The sequence below is a fragment of the Hipposideros armiger genome, unplaced genomic scaffold, assembly GCF_001890085.2.
Source record: "Hipposideros armiger isolate ML-2016 unplaced genomic scaffold, ASM189008v1 scaffold_27, whole genome shotgun sequence".
NCBI lineage: Eukaryota > Metazoa > Chordata > Mammalia > Chiroptera > Hipposideridae > Hipposideros > Hipposideros armiger.
This window is the reverse complement of record NW_017731377.1, coordinates 4,047,591-4,064,331: the sequence shown is the minus strand read 5'-3', so window position 1 is coordinate 4,064,331 and position 16,741 is coordinate 4,047,591. Positions and strand designations below refer to the sequence as shown.

The following is a 16,741-nucleotide window of genomic DNA, read 5'->3' as shown; positions in this document are numbered from 1 at the left end:
ATTTTAGATGTGTTTTATTACTCATTACCATTCAGTTTAAAACAGTTTTTAAATTTCTCTTGAGATTTCTTTATTGACACCTGGATTATTTGGGACTATATTGCTCGTTTACAAATATTAAAGGCTTTTCTAGATATCTTATTAACTTCTAATTTGATTCCACTGTGATGAGATAACATACTTTGAACTATTACAATATCTTGAAATTTACTGAGTCTTAATTTATGGTCCTTTGGTTGGTATGTCTTAGTAAGTGTTCCATAGACACATTTGAAGGGAACCATATTTTATAGAGATTGGTCACAGTTGCCCTATCAATATCAGGTGAAAGTGTTTGACAGTTTCCTTTAGATCTTCTACATCTTTATAGCTCCTGTGACTACTTTATTAATTTCTGAAACTGGTGTTAAATATCTAAAAGTTTGTGGATTTGCCTATTTCTCCCTCTAAATCTATTTTTACATAATGTTTTTGAAAACTGTGTTAATTTAGCACATATTCATCAATATTTTTATGTTTTTCTGCCATATTAGTTGATATGGTAGAAATAAATCTTCACAGATATCAGAGGTGGATGTAACTTCTCTCTGAAAAGTCATAAATGTATTATAAACCCGCATTTACTAAATAATCACCCTCTGTCTTGAAAACCACAGAAAACACAACTCTCAGTTCATCAGAAAAAGAATAAGAATGCACCTGAGAGCTTGTAATCTGTATTTTGATAAGGAGCATATAGTGAACTTTAAAATGGTTTATTTAGACTATGTGTGAATGTAACACATTTTAATTAATAAAAATGATTTTTTAATGTTTAAAAAAAATAACTTTCTGGAAACCAGTTGTCTTACATGGAACAAGACCTTTAAAAATATTAACAGTTTTTGACCCAGCAATTCCCTTTCTAAGAATCTATCCTAAGGGAATAGGCAGAAATTCAAACAAAAATACAGATAAATGTATTAATAAAGACATAATTTACAATAGTGGAAAATTAGGAAAATGCTAAATATTAAATAATGGGAAATAGGTTATAGCACCCTCATATGATGGACTATTAGGGAGCTATGAACAAGCTTGTTTTCCAAGAATATTTAATAATATGGGATATGCTCATGTTGTGTTAAAAAGTGAAAAGAATGCAAAAGTTTTTTAAAAATCACTATTTTGCCAAATGTAACGAAATGATTGATTCATGAAGGATTCTCAATAGGTCCTAAAAGCATTGAAAGGGATTTGTGATAAACCAGATCTTTGTATGGTTCTAAAACCATCTCACAAAGACTACTTGTGGTTGCAAGAGGCAAAATATAACATTATAATTGAAGTGATCAAGATGTCCCCACTCTAAACTAGTGTTTTATCTTAGCGTTGCTAAATGGGTTTCCTGGTGTGTTGCAAAATGTAGTATACAACATCACTTATGTGTTTTATTTTAAAATATATATGGTAATTTGAACTTATTTAAACCTTGAAGTATAACTTTATAAGAAATACTGGGGATAGAGAAATAGGACAAATACAATATGTGGGACCTTCTACATGAAAACTGATACAGACTGTTTAACATTTCAGTGTCTAAAAAAGAGACTGTTCTATATTCAGAGAGGCTTCAGTGAAATAAAAAACTGGTACTGTGTATCTTTCTAGATTAGATTCTGTTTGGACAAACTGGTTCTAAAAGACACTTTGGGCATTAATGGGCATTTGAGTACGCACTGGATATTAGATAGAAATTATTCAAGAAATAATCATTGATTTTGTTAGATCTAATGTTATTTTTTGGGTTTTTTAATTTTTTATTTATTTTTTTATTTACTTTATATATTTTTTTAAGATTTTATTGGGGAATTGGGGGAGGGGAACAGTGTTGGGGAATTGGGGAAGAGGACCAGCCAAGTTGTTGTTCTTCGATCTTTGTTGTGAAGGGAGCGAGTTACCATCTGGCTTCCCGTCAGCAGCTCATGGCCTCTAAGCTCAAGGTGCTGTGTTCAATCTTAGCTGCGGGTGGGTGTAGCCACCATCCCATGCAGGAGTCGAACCAGCAGCTTTGTTGTTAAGAGCACATGCTCTATCCACTGAGCAATCCAGGCAGCAGCTCAGCTCAAGATGCCGAGGTCAGTCTTAGTTGCGGGTGGGCATAGCCCACCATCGAACAGACAATCTTGTTGTTAGACCAGCTGAGCCATCCTGCCACCTGTTGGCAGCTCAGCAGCAGCTCAGCTCGGGCACAGCATCACTAGCCCATGTGGAAATCGAACCAGCAGCCCTGATGCTCAAAGCTCGCACTCTTAAGCCAACTCTTAAACAACTGAGCCACTCGGCCGGCCCTGGTATTTTTTATTTTTATTAAATTTATTGGGGTGACAATGGTTGGTAAAATTATATAGGTTTCAAGTGAACAATTCTTTAATACATCATCTATGTGCTACATTGTATTCACCCCCCAAGTCAATTCTCCTTCCATCACCATATATTTGACCCCCTTTACCCTCTTATACCATCTCCCATTCCACTTACCCCTTACCCCAGTAACCACTAAACTGTTACCTGTGTTTTTATTTATGAGTTTTTGTTTATTTGTTTGACTTGTTCATTTGTTGTTTTTAGTTTTATATCACACATATGAATGAAATCTTATGGTTCTCAAATTTTGCTTGCTTATTTCACTTAACATGATAATCTCCAGATCCATCCATGTTGTCACAAATGGCAGTATTTCATCTTTCCTTATGGCAGAGTAATATTCCATTGTGTATATATACCAAATCTTCTTTAGCCAATCATCTATTGAAGGACACTTTGGTTGTTGCCATGTCTTGGCCACCATGAATAATGCTACAGTGAACATAGGGGTACATATATTTTTACGGATAAATGTACTCAGATTTTTTGGGTAGATGCCCAGAAGAGGGATTGCTGGGTCACATGGTAATTCTATTCTTAATTTTTTGAGGAAATTCCATACTGTTCTCCATAGCGGCTATAAAAATTTACATTCCCACCAACAGTATATGAGGGTTCCTTTTTCTCCAAAACCTCTCCAACTCTTGTTATTAGTTGTCTTGTTGATAATAGTCATTATAACAGGTGTGAGGGGGTATCTCATTATGGTTTTTATTTGCATTTCCTAAATAGCTAGTGAAGTTGAGCATCTTTACATATATCTGTTGGCCGTTTGTATATCTTCTTGGGAGAAGTGTCTGTTCAGGTCCTCTGCCCATTTTTTATTGGGTTGTTTATTTTTTTGTTGTGAGTTGTATAAGTTCTTTGTATATTTTGGCTATTAGCCCCTTATTGAAGGTGTTGTTTGCAAATATCCCATTCAGTTGGTTGCCTCTTTGTTTTGTTGTTTGTGTCTTTTGCTGTGCAGAAGCTTTTTAGTTTGATATAGTCCCATTCATTTAGTTCTGTTTTTATTTCCCTTGCCTTTGAGTCAAATTCATAAAATCCTTTCTGAACCCAAGGTCCATAAGTTTAGTGACTATGCTTTTTTCTATGCAACTTATTGTTTCTGGTCTTATATTAGGTCTTTGATCCATTTTGAGTTAATTTTGGTGTGTGGTGACAGATAGCAGTGTAGTTTCATTCTTTTGCATGTGGCTTTTCGATTTTACCAGCACCATTTATTGAAGAGGCTTTCTTTTCTCCATTGTATGTTTCTGGCTCCTTTGTCAAAAATTATCTGCCCTTATGTATGTGGGCTTATTTCTGGAGATCTAATGTTATTTGAACTGTGTAGGAAAATATTTCTTTAGACATACATGTGAAAGTATGTGGATTTTATTTTCATGATTTTCATAATTTGCTTTAAAAACAACTTTAATAAAAACATTATAGCAAGTTAATAGTCCATATTATATGTGCAAAAGTACCATATTTAAAAATGAAAAACATGATAGTCATGCAAATAAATAAATAAACAAACAAACAACTTTAAAGGTTGGGTATGAACAAAAAGGATAAATTTTAGGAAGTCATCCAAGATAAATTTAAAGAAGTCAAACAAAATTTCTTTTGTTTTAGTAGAAAAACATGAATATTTAAAGGCAGTAGTTAAGAACCGTTGGGAAGAAGAGACTGAAAATAGTAGAGGAAAGGTATTACATAATATTTTCTACTTGATTTTATGAGTGGAATCATCAGGATCGTATATATACATATGTATATATATATTTACTATAATAACATTAGTAGTAATTCCAGGTAAACAAAGCACATAATTAAATAAAACAGAATTTTAAATTTAGAGTCATATCTAATTTGGATATATAAGCTCTGACAATTAATTTCACAAACTTGCCACTGTGTGCTTACATTGGTAGCACTGTACAAATAGCTCAGGAAGGTTTCATAACCTTGGTAGATCAATAACTCACAGCTGTGTTCGTGTGGACGTGTGGTGATGTCTTGCTGAGTGCGTTCATTATTGTTGTTGCATGTTTTTGTGTGCCGTTGTGAGAATGTCTGAGTTTGAATTGCAACAAACAAACATTAAATTTCTTGTTAAACTGGGCAAAAATGGAAGTGAAATCAGGGACATGTTAGTCCAAGTTTATGGAGATAATGCCATGAAGACAACGGCAGTACACAAATGGGTTAAACATTTTTCTGAGGGAAGAGAATGCGTCACAGATAAAGAGAGGTCAGGGCAGCCTGTAACAAGCAAAACTGAAAAAAACCTTGCAAAAACTCGTCAAATTGTGCATCAAAATCATCAGTTGACTGTGAGAAGCATAGCAGACCAAGTAAACATTGATAGAGAAACAGAAAAATCTTCACTGAAAATCTTGGCATGAGAAAGGTGTGTGCAAAAATGGTCCTGAAGGAGCTCACCGATGAACAAAAGCAAAGGAGAGTCAAAGTTTGCAAAGACCTTTTGGAGAGGCAAGGCGATGTTTTGGGCCATGTTATCACCAGTGATGAAAAATGAGTGTACCAATACAACCCTGTATTTCAACGTCAAAGTGCACAATGGAAGTCAGCCAATTCTCCACTACCAAAAAAGTTCCGTCAGTCCAAATCAGGAGTCAAAATGATGTTGCTAACCTTTTTTGATATCAGAGGGATTATTCATTATGAATTTGTACCAACTGGACAAACAGTTAACCAAGTTTACTATTTGGAAGTGCTGAAAAGGTAACGTGGAAAAGTTAGACAACCTGACCTTTCCACCAATAATTCATGGCTCTTGCATCACAGCAATGCACCAGTTCACATGGCACTGTCTGTGAGGGATTTTTTAGCCAGTAAACAAATAACTGTATTGGAACACTCTCCCTACTCACCTGATCTGGCCCCCAAAGCCTCTTTCTTTACTGAAGATAAAGGAAATATTGAAAGGAAGACATTTTGATGACATTCAGGACATCAAGGGTAATACAACAAGAGCTCTGATGGCCACTCCAGAAAAAGAGTTCCAAAATTGCTTTGAAGGATAGACTAGGCGCTGGCATCAGTGCATAGCTTCCCAGGGGAAGTACTGTGAAGGTGACCGTAGTGATATTCAGCAATGAGGTATGTAGCACTTTTTCTAGGATGAGTTCGCGAACTTAATTGTCAGACCTCATACACACAGCATGATTCTATTTATTGGTCTCCTTCCTTTAATTTTTAAAACTTAGTAATTGAAATTAGGCCCTCTATCTGAGTTTCCTTGAAATACACTTGATAACAGTATCCTGTACTTAGAAAAAGTGGGCAGTGGGTTTTTTCCCATTGTGCTCAGGACAAAATATTGTTGCTTTCGACCATTTCTTAAGGCACATCTTAATCTAGGCTCACACTATACAGCCAATTACCTCTAAAATAGTCACAGCACTCTCTTCAGGAACCCCATTTGTACTTTAAGTAATTCCTTTTACCCAGAAACCTTCTATCCCCTCCCTTTTGATAGTGTCTCATTCTTCAAAGTTGAGCACACACTTTTCCCACGCCATGAAGTTCCCTGCAGCTACACACTGACTGTTGCTTCCTCATCATCAATACACACTGCATTCAGTAGTGAATTTGATCTTAAGATGTATTTACTTGTGTTTTTGCTTAGTATTTTAATAAATGTACTAAACATTGAGTGTAATGTTAGCTATGAGCTTGTCATATATGGTCTTGATTTTGTTGAATTGTGTTACCTCTGTACCCAATTTGTTGAGAGTTTTTATCATGAAAGGATATTGAATTTTGTCAAAAACTTTTTTCTACATCTCTTTAGATGGTCATGTGGTTTTGATCCTTCATTTTGTTAATGTAGTGTATCACAGTAATTGATTTGTGGACCTGGGGCCATTCTTGCATCCCAGGAATAAATCCCACTTGATCAATGTGTCGTTGAATATGACTTGCTAATAATCTGTTGTGGATTTTTGCATCTGTGTTGATCGGGGGTATTAGCCTAGAATTTTCTTTTCTAGTAGTGTCCTTATCTGACTTTGGTATCAGGGTAATGCTGGCCTCGTAAAATTAGTTTGTGAGTGTTCCCTCTTCTTCAATTTTTTCAATAGTTTGAGAAGGATTGGTATTAATTTTTCTATGAATATTTGGTAGAATTCACCAGTAAAACCATTTAGTCCCAGGATATTTTTGTTGGGAGGTTTGTGATTACTGCTTCAGTTTTATTACTCATTATTGGTCTGCTCGGATTTTCTATTCCTTCATGATTCAGTCTTGGTAGGTTGCATGTTTCAGGAATTTATCCATTTCTTCTAGGTTGTCCAATTTTTTGGTGCATAGTTGTTCAGAGTAGTTTCTTATGATCCTTTACATTTCTGTGGTATCAGTTGTAAATCAAACTTCCTGGTCAGGTGAGACTAGACACTATACTCAGCAGCTAAACTGGACTTCGAATTTGCTTCTCTCTCTGTTTGAGGGGCAATAGAGTGGGTTCTTTGGCCACTATGACCCATTGGATTGGGATCCAAATCAGGCAGAACTGTCCCCTAAATCCCTGTTCCGATGGGGCCACCAACATGGCTCTGCAGATTAAAAGAGCCACTGGCTAGATTCCCTGCTTGGGAAGCATAGCAGTGTGATGGGTGTGCAGTGCCTGGGTTCTCTGGTTAGGCTTCCTGGTCAGGCAGGGCTGTGGACTATGCTCAACAGTAGGTGGTGCTTCAAATTTATTTCTCTGCCTGGGTGGGGTCACAGAATAGCTCCATGTCTGGCACAGCTCATTGGCTGTTGACCAAAACCGGGCAGAACTGCGCAGTGAGTTCTCTGGCCAGACAGGGCCACTGGCTTGACTCTGTAGATGGGCACAGATCCGCTCAGGTGCAGCTGCAAAGAGGAATGTGTTCTGCTAAGATCTTAGCACTGATTGCTGTAAGCTCTGCTCCCTTCTCCGTTTCTGTCTGATCCTCAGTGGTCAAGTCCTGCAGATTTCCCCAGTGATCTCTGTGAAATGAGACCTAAGTGGGCCTCCTGGGAAGTACCCTGTAATGCTGAGAGTGCTGGATGTATACCTTGGGCTCTTTTTTGTCTCCACTGGAGAAAATGTAGGCCCAGGTTGGCACCCTCAGTGAGGTGCTGTGAAGGCCTGGGGGAGGGATGATGCAGCCAATGTAGCCACTCTTTTTACCCTTCTAATGTGGCCTTTCTCAGTCTCCATGTTGCAGGAGGTTGCTTCAGCCTCACCCCCAGGTTCTGGAATTTTCACAGTGGTGTCATTTGTGGATAGTTGCTGGTTGGTTTTTTGGGATTGGGGGTGGGGGGGGAGCTAAAATCAGGAACAACCTATGTTTTCATGTTCATGACATCAGATTCTATAATGCATTTTCAAGTTAAGCTTTGTGTATGTGTGGTAAGGGTGTAAATTCAACTTTTTGTATATGAATATACTATTATTCTAATATCATTTGTTGAACAGATGATCCTTTCCTGAATGAATTGCCTTGACACCTTTGCTTTGCCAGTCAAAAATCAAATGACTTTAAGAGTAACGATTTATCTCTGTCTTCTCACGCCTGTCCTGTTCATCTCTGTGTCTATTCTTATGCTTGTATCACACTGTCTTGATAACTGTAGCTCTATGTTCTTAAATCAGGAAGTGATAGCCCTTCAACTTTGTTCTTTTTCAAAATTGTTTTGGCGAGTCCAGATGTTTGTGTTTCCATGTAAATTTAGAATATCTTCGTTAATATCTGAAAAAAATATCCCTGCTGAAATTTTGATAAGGATTAAGGTGGCTATATCAATTGAGAGTGATTTCCATCTTAATGATACTGTCTTTTAACCCATGAATATAGAATATCTCTCTATTTATTTAAATCCTTTTTCAGTTTTGCTCAGGAAAGTTTTGTAATTTTCAATGTATAAATCTTGCACTTTTTGTTAAGTTTGTTTCTAAGTATTTAATTATTTTTATGCTATTGTTAATTGAATTGTATTCTTAATATTTTCTGATTGTTCATTGCTTGTACATAGAAAAATATTTGATTATTTTTATATTGATCTTATATTCTTGGTCTTTCTGTACTTGTTTTAAGTTCTCATAAGTTTTTAGTGCATTCCGTATTACTTTTGATATACAAGATCATGCCATTTGCAAAGTTTTATTTCTTCCTTTCCAATCTGGGTGCCCTGCTCTAACACCCAATACAGCACAACATGTGGAGGAGGAGCCCAACAGATGACAAATTAATGAACAAATTATTCCAGGAAGTCTAAAGAGTTGCCATAAGAAAAATGATGCAGAGCCAGGGATGAGGCAGAAAATAATGAGATAGAGAATAGGAGATGGGGGCCGGGGCAGGGCATTTGAGAGTGCTTTTTAATAAGCATGGATATACACATACTCACTGGAGACCACCCCTGGATAGGAAGAAACCCAAAGTCTCAGTCTTCCACTTCCAAGTTTCATAAGCATCAGTTAATAATAGTACTAGCTGACACTTAGGGTGCTAAAAGGGAAAGACAGAGAGTAGGAAGTTTGAGGAATGAGAAGCTAAAATTTTTTATACTTGGAGATCACATGGATGACTTATTTGTCTCTTACCCTACAACCTCTCTTATATAGCAAGCTTTCTGTAAATCTTATTTAAACAAATAAGTTTAGGTTTGGATTTAAAGTTTCTATTTACTGAGATTTTGTCTATGCCTCCTAAGTATTTTGACTATAAATTAGGTTCATATCACTAGGAATCTTTTTTTTTATACAGATCAGTCTTCCTTCTGAATCCTTAAAATTGCCTCCTCAGTTGCTCACATTTTGTTAAGAGTTCAGTGTGTTAACTTATCAGGAGTGGTCCAATATAACAAAATTTCATTGGTTTGTACATATATTGTTCAAAGTTCCTAAACTAGAATATGGGATACATAATTTTTCTTCAAATAAATAAAACAACTTAAAATTTAAAGGCCCAATAAGACAAGCATAAACTCAATGGTTAAAACAGTACTAAATAATAGACCTCTTTTCAACTATTTTCTGGTCAATAAAAACAAAATTCATACAATAAATAACATGTTCTGTTATACCTGAGTACATACCTGGAAAAATTAACATTAAAAAATTAATGAGGAAAAAACAAGTCTACTTAGTTTAATAACATTGACTAAACTGATACTTCAACTCATTCTTCTAATTTGGCCTAGAACATAAAAAAAAATTAATAGGTCCAGTTTTTTCTCATAATAATTATGAATGTTCTCTTACTTTTACTCTTGTTTCCTGTCTAATGTTCTGGGAATGAAATGTTATTACATAGCCATTTATTTAAGCAAAAAAAAAAAATGAAATTCTCATGTTCAAATTTGCCCCATTAGGAACTGGTTTGATTAAAGTCAGGGAGAACCTGAAAAATACCACTGAGGAAAATGTTGCTGACCTGAACTACTAAAATGGAAAGTCTAATGTAAAAACACCCACAGATATCAAACTGTCATAGATTCCCAGAGAAAAACCTCCTCTCTGCCCCACAGCTAGCTTCTCAAGATTAAAGGAGTAATAAATAACTAATCTTATGTCTGTGGGTAACCTCAGTCAACCTCAGAAGTCAGACGGCTCAGGCCAACTTAGATAACTGTGTGATAGTCAATGTATCTATTAAGTTTACTCCATTTTTTTCCATTACCGTATCTCCTCTTCTAAATGTTATTTTTATCTTTACTTGCTGTCGGTAGTCTCACAACTGTTCTCCCTCACATAGGAAAACAATTTGTGTGTAGATACTAAAGGCCTTGAGTTTTTCTTTGACATTACAGGGTTATGGGTAATTATTGATGGCCTGGATTTTTAGAAAAAGAGTTTTATAATAGAGGTGATCTTTTAACCAAGAGTAAAATGAAGAACCTTTGGCTTAGCAATATAAACTAATATGACTGAATGTCAACAATCATAAAGAGAAGGTAGCTATTTAGTCACAGATACTATGAGGAAATGTAGAAAGTCAGAGTTATGATGGCACTGTGCAAATGAGCAAAACTGAAGGAACGAGAGGGTTTGAAAAATCTGTCATGTATTTATCTGTTAGCTTGGGAACTTCTAGACACTCCAGTTCTGTGTTTGTTTTCCCCTTTTAAATTTCCAATAGCCATAATGTTCTCTGTATTTTGGTGTTGTTGTTGTTGTTGAAGTTCTGTCAGTGCTGCCTAGAAGAGGAGAAAGCAAGTGTTGGCATCAATCCTGTTTGGCTATGTTAGCCATTCTAATAAGTGTATAGTGATAGCTCATTGTCTGAGTTTTCATTTCCCTGGTGGCTAACTATGCTGATGATATTTTGATATTCTTACTATCCATCTGTCTGTTTTCTTTGGTAAAAATTCATTTATGCCTTTTGACCATTTTCTAATTGGATTGCTTATTTTATTAATGTTGACTTTTGAGGGCTCTTTATATATCATGGGTACAATTTCTTTATCAGATACGTAATCTGAAAATATTTTCTCTGAGTGTGTAATGTCCCTTTTCATCCTCTTAACTAAATATTTTGCCTAGAAAAATTTTATTTTTGGTGGTGCAATTATCAACTTTTCCTTTAATAGATGAATTAGTATCAAGTCTAAGAACCCTTTGCTTTGTCCTAAATCATGAAGATTTTTGTCCCATGTTTTGCTATAAAATTTTATAGTTTTGCATTTAACATTTAAGTGTTTGATCTATTTTGCAATATTTTTCTTTAAGATGTAAGTTTTAAGATAAAGTTAATTTTATTTACCTATGGGTGTTCAATTGTTCTTTTTTTTATAATTGCTATTTCTTTGCTGAGATTTTCTATGTTTTCACTTGTTTCAGGAGAATCTATAATTGCTTATTGAAGAACGTTTTCACAATGCTTTAAAACCCTGGTTAGATAATTTCAACATATTATTCTTCTCAATATTGGCATCAGTTTACTTTCATTTCTCTTTCAAGTTATAATTGACTTTTTCTTGGTATGAGGGATTTTAGATATGTAAAGGGCATTTGTTTGGCTACAGACATTACTCAGAAAATGCCTAGGGGAATCTTTTGAATTTTATTTCACTTTATTTCATCTCATTTTGCTAAGAACATTTAATGCATTATCTATCCTCTTAACAAATTTTTAAACATATGATTTATTATGGTTGACTACTGGTACGATGTAATACAACAGATCTGCAGAGCTTATTGATGCTACTTACCCAAAACTTTATGACAGCTGATTAGCAACTCTTCATTCCCCAACCCCCTGCAACCCTTAGCAATCCCCATTCCACTCTTTAATTCTATGAATTAAACTATTTTAAATACCTCGTATAAGTGGAATTACACAGTTTTTGTCTGCAGGTGACTGGCTTATTTCATTCAGCATAGTGTCTTCAAGGTTCATCCATGGTGTTACACAATGCAGATTTTTTTTCTTTGTTAAAGCTGAACAATATTCCATTGTGTGTATATACCACATTGTTTTTATCCATTCATCTGTTGGTAGGCATTTTGGTTGTTTCCATATCTTGGCTATTGTGAATAGTACTATAATGAACATGGGAGTTTTGCTATCTCTTTGAGATTCTGATTTCAATTCTTTGAGATAAATACCCCAAATTGCTAAGACTGATGTTGAAGTGTTTGCTGCCTATGTTTTCTTTTAGAGAAGTTTTATGGTTTCAGGTCTTACATTTAAGTCCTTAATCCATTTTGTATTTATTTTTGTAGATGATTTAAGAGAAGTGGTCTAGTTTCATTTTTTTGCATGTATCTGCCCAGTTTTCCCAGTACCATTTATTGAAGATACTATCTTTTCCCCCTTGTGCATTCTTCCCTCTTTTGTCATAGATTAATTGACCATATAGGTGTTTGTTTATTTCTAGCCTCTCTATTGTGTTCCATTGATCTATCTGTGTATTTTTATGCCAGTATCATGCTATTTTGATTACCACAGATTTGTAGTATAATTTGAAATCAAGGAGCATGATACCTCCAGCTTTGTTCTTCTTTCTCAAGGTTGCTTTGGCTATTCAGGGTCTTTTTTGGTTTCATATAAGTTTTAGGTTTATTTGTTCTAGTTCTATGGAAAATGTCATGGGTCTTTTGATAGGGACTGCATTAAATCTGTAGATTGTTTTAGATAGTATGGACATTTTGATGATATTACTTTTTCCAACCCATAAACACAGTATATCCAGCCATTATGTCTTTGAAAAGCTTTCTGGTCATCTCTCTCCCTTCTCCTTCTGGGACTTTCATCATGTATATATTGGTCTTCTTTTTGGCATCCTCACTTTTTTCATTCTTTTTCTTTCCTTTGACTGAATGGTTAGCAACAACGCGTCTTCAAGTCCACTGATTCTTTCTTGTGCTTGATCTAGTGTGATGCCCTTCTTGGACTACCTGATGTCATTGGACTGTGTTCAGATTTTGAGGTGGGAGGAGCAGAAGTCTGCAGGCTTGCGTCTCCTTATGTCATTTGGTGGAGGTGTGGGAAATATCAGGCTTTATGTATGGTATTGCTATGTCTAATATAGGCTCTCAATTCCCTGCCCTACTTATTTAGCTGAGGTTGGGTTAGATTTTTGAGATTTTGCTGCTGCCTCTGAAGGCAGATCAGTTAGTTACCTAGATATTGGATGAGGGTTAGGCTGGCCTGCCAGGGCTGTTACATTGCCAATGTAGGTAAATTAAACAGCCCATCAGTACACAGATTGTGGAGTATGTTTCGAGTTGGCCTATAAATCTTTGAAGTTACCACTCTGAGTGAATCAGCACACCTTACTAGTTCTTGTTTTCCTTTTTCTGTCATTTGGTCAGAGAGAGCAAATTATTCTTGAGGTTTTTTTTCATCTATGCCTTCTGGTGGTTCTGTGTTAAAGATTTTTCTAGCACCCAGTTTGGGATATACATTTGAGAGATTAAGAGAAAACCCAGGAAAGTCACCCTATTGCCATTCCTCAAGTATAGAGGACTCTAGCCAGCATGTCTTTTACTTTTTAGCTTTCAGAGGTTTTTCTTTCCCCCATTGAATTATTTTGCTGTATTTAGAGGGGTAAAGCAGGGAAAACTAAATCTATACCACCTTGTTCCTGAAACTAAATTGGCCACACATGTTGAATAATGTTCTTCATTAAAAATATAATCAAGTGTAAACATTTTTTGAGTAACACTCCAAGGAACAATAAAAATCCATTATTTACTATGTAAAGATATATTTACCATTATTTGCTCTATAAATAATTAATCTAGGCATTATAGGAGATACTAACATTTGTGAAGGATACAAATAATCCTCTTGAATACTTCCAGTCTGACAAGTCTAATGAGAAGAGCAATGAAGAAAAAAGAAACCTAAATAAACATTTCATTCGAGGGAGATATATGGTAAATACCATAAAAGAGATCAAGAAATATATATATTATATGTATATACATAATATAATATATATAATATATGTATAATATATATGGTATATTATCGAGTAATTTATCAATTGAGGTTGAAAAAGGGTATTATTACTTATACCAATTAAATGTGTGTAAATTGGGACAATTCTAGCAATCTGAGATATAACCTTACCCTTAAGACCCTTTTGTTTTAACTAGTTATTGCAAAAAAAAAAAAAAAAGGTTCATACATGCATATATTTAGAGAATATTATAATTAATCCTTATTTGCAAATCATCCAGGTTCAATAACTATAAATCTATGGCCAGTTTTCATTCTTCTATACACTTCCAACACCCCTCTGCCCTATCAATATTTAAAAGCAAATTCTAGGCAGTTTCTTGAGTCATTTCTTGATCAAAACATTAATCACTTGTATTGCAAGCCTTTTTTTGTCTCCCCACCAGCCCTCTCATAACCACCTCATCCACATGTTGCTTTTTGTTTTACTTATAGGGCTAATGCTCTAATGGTTCAACTTTGGCAGAAGACAAATACTAAATGATTAGCCCTGCACACTGACCAGCTCAAAATAAGGAGTAGGATCATCTGTGACTCCCAGCCCTGCCTGCCTTCTTCTCTGGATTAATGATTCCATAATGGTGACTTCATAATGACTACGATTGAAGCTGTGTTTTACATGAGGATCATGCTTCTGCTACACTGGCTTGGGGTGTGTCTGTCCTTTTCTGGGCACACACGGGCTGAGCACTCCCAATATCACAGTCCTCCAGAAGTGGTGATTCCCTTGAAGGTAACAAACACTGGCCTCAAAACGAAGCTTCCAGGCTGGCTCTCTTATGGTCTGCATTTTGGGGGTGAGAGACATGTTATCCACATAAAAGTCAAGAAGCATTTGCTGTCCAGACACCTGCCAGTGTTCACCTACTCAGACCAGGGTGCTCTCCTTGAGGACCAGCCTTTTGTTCAGGATGACTGCTACTATCATGGTTATGTGGAGGGGGACCCAGAATCCCTGGTTGCCCTCAGTACCTGTTCTGGGGGCTTTAAAGGAATAATACAGACAAATGACATTGTTTATGAAATTAAGCCCATGATTTTTTCTACCAAATTTGCACATCTAGTATATAAAATGGACACCAAAGAGACTCAATTTCCAACCACGAAATCTGGCTTTATACAAGAGGAAATTGTACATCAATTTGAGTTTCAAGAGATTGGTAATTCTACTCTGAAGCAAAGTTCTTATGAGGATTGGTGGGTCCATCGGTTCTTTATTGAAATGGCAGTGGTGATTGACCATACCCTCTATCTTCATTATGAAAAAAATATCTCAAGGTTGCAGGAAGATCTATATGTTATTGTAAATATAGTGGACTCCATTTATGAAGTAATGGATCTTAAGTTATTATTGTTTGGTATGGAGGTGTGGACTCAAACAAACTACATTGAAGTAGATGATGCAAAGAGATCTCTGAGACAGTTTTGCCTTTGGAAGGCTAACAACCTTATTTCCCGCCTGCCACATGATACTGCACACCTTTTTATGCACAAGACAATAAGAGGATTAAGTGGTTTAGGTTTGGTTGGAGGACTGTGTAAATCAGAGTATAGTTGTGCAATTGTTACTTTTGTAAACAAATCCTTGACCATTATTGGAATTGCAGTAGCTCATCATGTGGGCCATAATTTGGGTATATCTCATGATAGACTATTTTGTACATGTGGCAAATTTAAATGTATAATGCATCATGATAATCCACCAATAACTAAATTTAGCAATTGTAGTTATTCCCAGTTTTGGGGGTATTCTATAGTTAGGGCAACATGTTTGCGCTACACTATACATGCAAAGGACATATTTACACGGAAGCGCTGTGGGAATGGTGTCGTTGAAGAAGATGAGGAATGTGACTGTGGACCTTTACAGCATTGTGCAAAAGATGCCTGTTGTCTGTCAAACTGCACTCTGAGTTTTGGGTCTCATTGTGCTTTTGGGCTTTGTTGCGAGGACTGCAAGTTCTTACCATCAGGGCAAGTGTGTAGAAAGGAGGTCAATGAATGTGATCTTCCAGAGTGGTGCAATGGAACATCCCATAAGTGCCCAGATGATGTGTATGTGGAAGATGGAATTCCCTGTAATGTGAGTGCCTACTGCTATGAAAAGAGATGTAATGACCGCACTTCACAGTGTAGGCAGATTTTTGGCCAAGAGGCAAAGAATGCAAAACACAGTTGTTACAAACAAATAAACACTTTAGGGGACCGTTTTGGTAACTGTGGTACCCAAAACTTTTCATATTTAAAATGTAATATCTCAGATATCTTGTGTGGGAGGGTTCAGTGTGAGAACGTGGCTGAAATTCCCCTTCTGAGAGATCATTCTACTGTTCATTGGACTTACTACGATGGCATCAACTGCTGGGGTACTGACTACCACATTGGGATGACTATACCTGATATGGGTGAAGTGAAAGATGGCACAGAGTGCGGTGCAGAACATCTCTGCATCCACAAGAAGTGTGTCCATATATCTCACTTGGATAGTAATTGTTCACCTACGTTCTGTAACAGAAGGGGAATTTGCAACAATAAACATCACTGTCATTGCAACTATATGTGGGACCCTCCCAACTGCCTAATAAAAGGCCATGGAGGTAGTGTTGACAGTGGTCCACCCCCTAGGAGACAGAAGATAAAGAAGATTTACCTGTTACTATTTTCACTTCTTTGGTTGTTAATTTTATTATGTTGTCTTTTCTTTCTTTGTATGAAAAAAAGAAAAAAGAAAAAAGAGCAAGAAGTGCAGCCTCAACCTCAAATGAAAATGGTTCCGACACAACAATCAAAAGAAAAACAAAATATTCCAATTCAACAAGAGAAACCCTCACAAAATATTCCGATTCAACAAGAGAAACCCTCACAAAATATTCCGATTCAACAAG

At 36.0% G+C, this 16,741-nt stretch overlaps 1 protein-coding gene across 1 annotated transcript in view; it reads left to right on the top strand.

The window, feature by feature from the left end:
• Positions 1-14,475: 14,475 nt before the first annotated feature.
• Positions 14,476-16,741, top strand: part of ADAM29 (ADAM metallopeptidase domain 29) — a 26,009-nt gene continuing 23,743 nt past the window's right edge. The window contains exon 1 of the mRNA XM_019636123.1: positions 14,476-16,626. Coding sequence (XP_019491668.1) covers positions 14,476-16,626 — 2,151 coding nt within the window. The remainder of the gene's footprint in view (positions 16,627-16,741) is intronic.